Raw genomic sequence first — 8327 nt, 5'->3', positions numbered from 1 at the left:
AGATCCCCCCCGCCACTCCCTTTAATCCCCCGCCACATCGCTCGAAGGATGTGCTGAGCTCGTCTCTATTTCTCTTCCACATATCTGATCTTCCGTTTTCTTACGACGCCTGATTTCGGGAGACCCACAACCCTTCGTCGCTTCACCATCAACATGGCGTCGACGGACACCTCTATGAAGCTCGCCGATGGCGTAAATGGCCGAATGGACAACATTTCATCATCCTCTGCCCTAAAAGGTTTGCGATTTTGCTTGATTTATGGATCAGGGGTATCCCATCGTGAAATTGATCTAACAAATGTAGATTTTGGGGGTTTCTCTGATAATAGCACTCATGGGGGTTTCTCTGTGTTAAGACGTCACACTGATGAGTGCATTCCTCCTTTGGTTCGATTTTTAATTTCTATATATTTGGATTATGATTCTGATGAAACTGTATCAATTAATGTATATTCATTTCATCCTTGCTGAAAACCTAGTTAGCCGTTTATTTGGGTTCTGTTTGATTACATCTATCGTGTTAAGACGTCTCCGTGTTTTTATGCGTTGGCTTTTGTTCTTTCCTCATCTCCTATTCCTTAAAAGGATTTATTTATATATTATTTGTGTCTTTGGGAAGATGCATGCTGATGATGTACAATCATATCTGCATGATTTAAATTATATAATATGGCATGTAAATTAGAAAGAAAATTAACTAACTTTTAGTGAATTCTCTGATTAGCATTTTTTTATTGAAAAATTTACATAAATACTACTCAATTCTTATGTATGTACATATCCAACATCTAGACTTCAATTTTTACATATGTATTACCTTATATATGAATGTCAAGTTATATTTTAATTTTTATATATGTAACATCTGCAAATCAGCTGTTCTCAAAACGCACAAACCAAACAAGAAAATAACTCATCCACAAGAGGAGCAGAATAGTCATTTATCCAGATCAGCTGTTTTTCAAACGCACAAACCAAACAGTCAACCAGCTTACCTGGATCAGCTACTCATCAAAATTAGTTTCTCATACCTTACTCTTTAAATTTTTGAAAACCGGATCACTTGTTGAATCACTTGTTGAATCGGAAGGAGATATTTGCACTAATTTAATATATAATATTTTAAAACAATACACTTCACCATTGAATATTTTAAATTTGATGATGGCATGATTATTTTTTCTGTAAGCAGTTAAACACTTGTATAAATGCATGCAAATACATCTAGTGCATTGCCACTAACTTGGAACGCCAAAAACAAAATATAAATTATAGGAAATTTCACCAATCTCTTCTTATGTTTATAAGCGTTCAACTTCAAATTAAGATATCTAAATTTAAATAGTTTTGTTATTCTAAATTTTTATCTCTAGCCATTACATCAAAATAAAAATATCATAGATGGATCAAATCTTAAAACCAGACAGTTTATCAAAAGGTTCACCAATTCCTCGGTTTGGCCATCGAATTCAATCGATTTTGGCTGGTTATGTACAAAAGGAGTTTTGGAATTAGATCGAACTTACGGGAAGACCAGCTCAGGATTGAATCGGCCAGTATGATTTGATTTTTATAACCTTTGTTTACTCCTCGCAGAGAAGATGTAAAAAAAATTAGGTTGACAATGACAAGGGCACACAAAAGATAAATTGCAATAAATCACCATTCATGATTTTCTCTTTATCAAGCATGAAAAATGGGAGATTAACCAAGTAGAGTGACAAAAAAAATAAAATAAAATAAAAAAATAAACCATAAGAATTAAAAGCTTGTTTGGTTTGGTGCATTTTGAGTGAGTGTAAGAAAAAATATAACAATTTTAAATTTTAGGTGTTTGGTTGTATGGAAAATAAAACCAAAGTAATTTGTTGATGCAGCTGGCGTCCGCCTTTAGTTTATTTTGAGTGTATTTAAAATTTATCGGAATTAGGTGAATTCTAAATCAAAGTGTTGTAAATAGAGTACTTTGTAACCAAGAAGTTAAACATAATTTATATTGTACGCATCTTGATTTAAAAGATTAACCTCTTCGGTTGAAATAGCCTATCAACTCGGTCATCATCAAAGAGTTAAACATTTAAAAGTTTAATATTTGAGGGAGGCAATGTTGCATCTTCATGCCTTAAGAGGAACAACCTTCTGTTCGAAAGCAGATACGTTGCGAATTCGGTGGCGATATGACATATGATTCTTATCGCGTACAAAAATATGACAGACATATTTAAGCTCAGCCCGATTTATGATGTTTTATGTTTAATTCAATTTGTCAACCCTTAAGTTTTGACCCAAGCGAGTTTAGCCCCAATTTGTTATGTTTCATAATCAAATCAAGCTTAGCCCCAAAATTATAGAATTTGGTATTCAATTTAAGTTTAGCCCACACAATTTATGATATTTCATATTCAAATTAAGTTTAGCCCCAGTAATTTATGACATCTTATGTTTTAGGTCAAATTTTAAATTATTTAGAAGTTCCTAATATCATTAAAAATTTCAGCAGCTTTCTGACATCAACCACCATTAGAGAGCACGAGAGGCCGGCCTTTCCAACTGTCTTAAAAGACATGCTGGTCAATGTCTTAAGACATTGGGACCAAGGAGCAAAAATATAAATTTAACCCGCGATCTTAAATTACGCAACAGACCGTCAATTTAGCTGCGCAAAATGTTAGATCATACATTAGCATTTCAAGATTGGTACATTAATTTCTTCAAACGGTACTTAATTCTCATGAACGGGTACACACTTTGCCGCGGACGGGTGTTTTAAAATCTCAATTTAAAAAAATTTTCCAAACAAGTCTGTCATTTTTCCCGAATAGTACTTAATTCTCCACCTACGGGTACTCACGCTTCCTCGAGTAGGCATTTCGAAAATTGCTTTATTGCCCCAAAGTTTACCTTTTCCAAGCTTCAATGTAGTTGGAGACGATGATCCATGATGATAGCGACGAGGTCAATAAAATAAAAGTTATAACACAAACTTTCTTCCTTTTTTTAATACAATACAGAACACAAACTATGAAACTGTGAGAAATTGTGTTCGACTCAATTTTAGGCTCGAGCAAAAGGCAGGATTGAACAAGATTAATTCCTATTTTGAGTTCATGTAACTGAGACAAGGGAGAAGTGTTAAGGGGCTTTGGTTGGATTGAAGAAGAGTGCTAGGGATTAGAGCATAGAGGATCGTCCGACTTTAGGTTTCGCTTTTGTGTGGCAGAGCCGATTCTGGAGTTACACGCGATGATCGAGGGGTTCAGCTTTGGCATCAGCTGTTGGGTCGCGTGCATAGGCAGAGTAGAGTGTACAATATGAATTATCCATCTGCCTTTATGGTTTCGGATAATAGAAGAAGGAGGATTAGAGTTTTGAGTCTTTGTACCATGATCTCGTTGTTATCTTCTCAATAAGCTCTAATTGTGATTGTATTGCGAGTGTTCGGACAGAGTAGTTCAGAAGGAAAAAAAAAAGATGGGAATTTCTGGTTTTTGTAGGTCGGCGATCCCATCGTCGCTTTCCCACTTAGTGCTAATCACGACTATCTTGCGAGAATATCAGGTAGGAAAGGGCAAGCAAGGGCTTCTGAAATGAGTTTTGGGTCTTTGTACGTCGACGATTCCTTTCTCAGTCGCGAGAGGTGGTGAGGGCTTTGGCTCTGTCGTGCGAGAATTGGAGCAAATAATGGGATTTCCACAGGTTTCTGCATATTACAACCTAAGAGCAAGATAAAGAGTTTCAAAGTATTTGTATGTTGTGATCTCGTTGTCAAGAATGGAAAAGAAGAAACTACACGCTCCAATCGCGAGCAGGGAGATGATCAAGGGTAGTTACAAAGTTGGGGACACACAACTTGTGTCGTGCATGAAGTAGAAAGAAGAGGAAGGTTTCATCATCTAAGAACAATCCTCCTCTCTTGCGCTTTCAAGTAGACATAACGAAAAGGAATCCCTAAGCAAGTTCCATTGTGGCTTTTAGATAGAACCCCATAAAATTTCTTGCGTAAACAGTTATGACGTGAGAGTGGAGGTAAGTAGGAATTAATTAATTGATTTATTTATTTATTTATTTTTACTCTCCTTTTCTTAAAAAAATATTTTAGAAGTCAACACTTGTCTGCCCCTCAAAACTGCTTCAACTCTTTTACAGATATATTTGTTTCAAATTTTATCTGGATGTGTAAAGCCATTTATCCACCTCAGCATTTCCATATCAACAACACTTAATTTTATGCTTCTCTTTTAAAGGCCAAAATTCCACGCAATAAAGCATTGTAGGTCTCACCACCTTCTCATAAAATTTTTCTTAAATTTTAAACGGTACTTATTTGTTACACAATAGGTCAGATGCATACCTCCACTTCAACCATCCTACTTGGATTCTACTAATAACATCCCTCATATATAACCATTACTTTGAACAATAAAAGATATAATTGAATGCATTTTAGGAAAAAGGTTGATTCCCCTCCCTCCCTCCCTCCCTCCCTATTACTCCTCCCAGTCCCCATACTTTTTTGAAGTAGAAAATATGGGTATACGGATGGAATGCTTATTGCATACAGACATCGCACGTAAATTTGCGCGGTGTCTGATCTCAATCACTGAAATACATCTCAATCACTCAATTACTCTACATTTTTTTACGGTCCAGATCGGATTTTGTGTGCGGTGTTCGCACGTGATAATTTTTCATACGGACGACAGTATGAACTATATGAATACACGACATCGCCTCATTAATCGAACTATTTTTATATTATCTCTCTTAAAAAGGCTAATAATGAAGCCACGATCAAACTTTATTAACATGACTTTTGTATGCAAGAACACTAAGTTCCTTAACAAATGTTTTTCTTATCTTATGAGTCATTTGCTCTATTTTTTATTGAATGTCCAATCACCTTGCATGGACTCTTTTTTATCTCCTCCACACATTAAAATAATTTTAATGCTTGATTCCCATATATAAAACACTCTATCAACATTAATTTCATTGTTCTTTGAACATAGAGCATGAATGGAACCATATTTAAAAGCCAATACTACAATCATGATTGAGCATATTTGTTCTTTGATCAATATATGTTTGAGAACATGATCATAACCTTTTTAGAAAATTTAGTTAAAACATTATTCGAATATTATTTTATCATTCATCAAAACTCGAGTCTTATTTTATCATCCACACATGTTCTAACAATTATTAAAGTAAATTTTTTTGACAATCTTTTTAGTATTATTTTGAATTTTTTTATAAAAATGATATTAATCTATTAGTTTAACACAGTTATTTATGTATGCAAATTTGTATTTATTTGACGGAGGAAATGGTGGTTTGGTAATTGAATATTTCCGTCTGCGTCGAAATAAAGAAAAAAAAAATCAACATTTCTTTAATATTCTATTTATTTATTTGTTATTTTTTCTCGATGGCTTTAATGTAAATTAGCCGAACATGTGCGAGCCTAGAGCTTATTTGTGTTAGGCTCATTAAATGTTCGGCTCTATTAGAAATAGCTCTTTAACAACGTGTTCATGTTCAACTATATTCAAATTAAAAAAAAAATATTTATTTTTAATAAAAACAGTTATCATGCTTTTACACCCAAATGTGCAAATTTAGTTCCTTGGCAAAGCTAGCTTTATGTCACGGACAAAAAGTCACATATCGGTTAGGTGTAGGGCCGAAAAGCAGTATTTAAATACTTGACTGCCCACCACCCCGAAGAGCTATTTTGGGAGGTGACAAGTGATATTAGAGCTGATTATTGTCTGTCAAGTGTGTGGACTCTACATGGTTCAGTGGGACCCCGGGTGGAGCTGATCCGTGACGAGGGCGTCGCGTGATTGAGTGGAGGAGAATGTCACAGACAAAAAGTTCCACATCAACTACGTGTAGTGTCGAAAAACAGTATTTAAGTCCTGGGCTGCCCACCATCTTTGAAGAACTCTTTTGAGAGGTGATATTTAATTTTATAAGCTTTTCTCAAATTGATTTTTTTTTATCATCCCCGTGTGAGACTAAAATAGTTGAGATGGCTCGTAGTGAAACGAAACAAGTGAATGCGTCATGGTTGGGTTGAAGTTGGCTTGCTCCTCTAAACTTTATTTTATAGACATTAACGCATACCACCCAAATTTTATGTACTTACATATCTAATGCTTAAAATTATATTATTTATAGACATACCACTGAAATAATTTTTAAAAATTAAAAAAAAATATTACATTTATTTAATACCTATAAAAATTATATTTAAAAATATAAATAGGTAATATTATTTAATTATTTTGAACTAAAATGAATCAAATAAAATAAATAATTTTTTATTTATTTATTAATAAAACTTAAAATATTGTTCGTATTTAACTCTTATTAAACGAATCTAATATTTAACTCTAGACGGCATACTGCATACCCCTTCAGCTACGGAGACTCGGACGCTTTGTTTATTCTTTAACCTCACCTTCTAATTGAAAAATACGACATTAATGGCCAAACGATCAGATAATCTAAAACACGGAGTTTGATCTGATGCTGAAACCACATTTCCCCGTCCTGCTTCTCCTCCTACTGATATCACCCCCACCATACCCGGCCGCCGGCGCGGGTTACGTCCTCTGCAACGGTAACCATTACACCGCCGGCGATCCCTTTGCGATCAGCTTGGCTTTCGTGTTCTCCGACTTGATCGCGAGCGGGTCGGCACGCGCAGGGCAAGACTACTACAACATCTCACCTTACCCCAACGCGTTCGCATACGGCCACGCTTTATGCTCCGGAAACCTCGCCGCCGGCGATTGCAGCGATTGCCTTCGATCGGCCGTCGGGGTTGTGAACGTAACTTGTCATACGGCGATCGGCGGCCGGGCTTCGCTCGGGGAATGCGGCGTACGGTACGAACAATACCCATTTGTCGGATAGTCTTTTGGTTTGGAGTTCACTGATTAGAGGATGTTGTTAGTGTTGTCGATGAACTGTTTGACGAATTGTCCAAAAAGGGGTATGGTCGGTTGGTATTGTTGTTGGGAGGTTTGGCAAATACCGAAGTGTGGTTGTGTGTGTGATTTCGCTTCAAGCAATGCTGTTTATATGTAGATGATATTATTATCTAGATGAATATGCATTTTTCTTAGTTGAGAAGAATGATGCTAATTAAAATGATCAATTTGATTATGATTTTTTTTTTTGAAAGAGAAACAAGCAATAATCAAGGTGATTCAGCACATAGGTCCTTCATGCTTAAGCTCGAGTTGTATTCTGATTGTAGTTCTCATGCCTTTCAATTTGTCAGATTCAGTTTAGATTGTAGTTGAATTAGGCCAAACCTTAATGATTATAATTAAAGAAATTATTTCAAATTTTATAAACAAATGTGAGTATACAAGAATTTTTGCTAAATTTATCTTGCTGAATCACACCCACCTGCCGAAGCGGCTGAACCAGATCCACTAGCTAAAATAGTTTAAGCGGGCCCACCTGGTTAAACCAAGTTCACTTGTCAAAGTGGTTGAACCAAGTCCAACTGTCGAAGTGGCTGAATCGAGCTCATCTGTTCATATGATTGTTCTCTTCTTTCTCAAAAGAGTAGATTAACCTACCTACATGAGGATAGTTATTGGTGGACGTCATCATGACTAATAAAAGTAATCATGACCAATAAGGGCATTCGTCAATCTTTTATTAAAGACATCGCCTAACACTTGAGTCTCAATCTTTTCACCCAGTAAACATGGATGGTTTTCGTATCGTCAATGTCTGATGTTTGACTGCAGTAGCACAAATCTCAAAGCAAAATGAAAGTACACGACAGATCAGTCAACAAACTAAACTAATTAATCAAGAAGAAAATTAACGCCAAGGCAAGGGGAATGTCACATGACTCTGTTGAGTCGTTTGCCTAGTTGACGGGTCGATCGACATGGAGGCCGAACGAAAGTTGCCCACATGATGAACCGAACGAGAGACATCCTATCGCTCAGCGAAGGAACGAACGAACCAGAGCTTAAAAATAAGTCAGAGGAACACTCAACCAAGAAGCCTTCATATTATGTTACATGGATCGACTTGTCAGTATCGATCGACTTGGGTCAATGAATAAGGATCGCTACCATCAACAAATAATTACTTATTAACCTATCTAAATGTACTGACTGAATGAACTTAATGCTCCTGTGTTTTTTTTGTATAAAGAGGGAACCTAAAGGTAATTATGTATTAAATGTATCTCCTATAACTATAAATAGGAGATTATTTAATGAGGAAAAGACTCTATGCACTCCTATTTTTATTGTTCATCTCTTATTACTCATGCAACTTCTTTCTCA

The 8327-nt window shown here is 35.8% G+C and overlaps 1 protein-coding gene across 1 annotated transcript; it reads left to right on the top strand.

Moving 5' to 3' along the window:
* The first annotated feature begins 6410 nt into the window (after window positions 1-6410).
* On the top strand, window positions 6411-7098 carry LOC110022050 (cysteine-rich repeat secretory protein 2-like). The gene has a single exon (XM_020720828.1). The coding sequence runs from the start codon at window positions 6535-6537 to the stop codon at window positions 6922-6924; it is 390 nt and encodes a 129-aa protein (XP_020576487.1). The 5' UTR covers window positions 6411-6534; the 3' UTR covers window positions 6925-7098.
* The last annotated feature ends 1229 nt before the right edge of the window (window positions 7099-8327 follow it).

This window comes from Phalaenopsis equestris, unplaced genomic scaffold (assembly GCF_001263595.1).
Source record: "Phalaenopsis equestris unplaced genomic scaffold, ASM126359v1 Scaffold000165, whole genome shotgun sequence".
NCBI lineage: Eukaryota > Viridiplantae > Streptophyta > Magnoliopsida > Asparagales > Orchidaceae > Phalaenopsis > Phalaenopsis equestris.
Note: the sequence above shows the minus strand (reverse complement) of the source record. Positions and strands in the feature narration are given on the sequence as shown.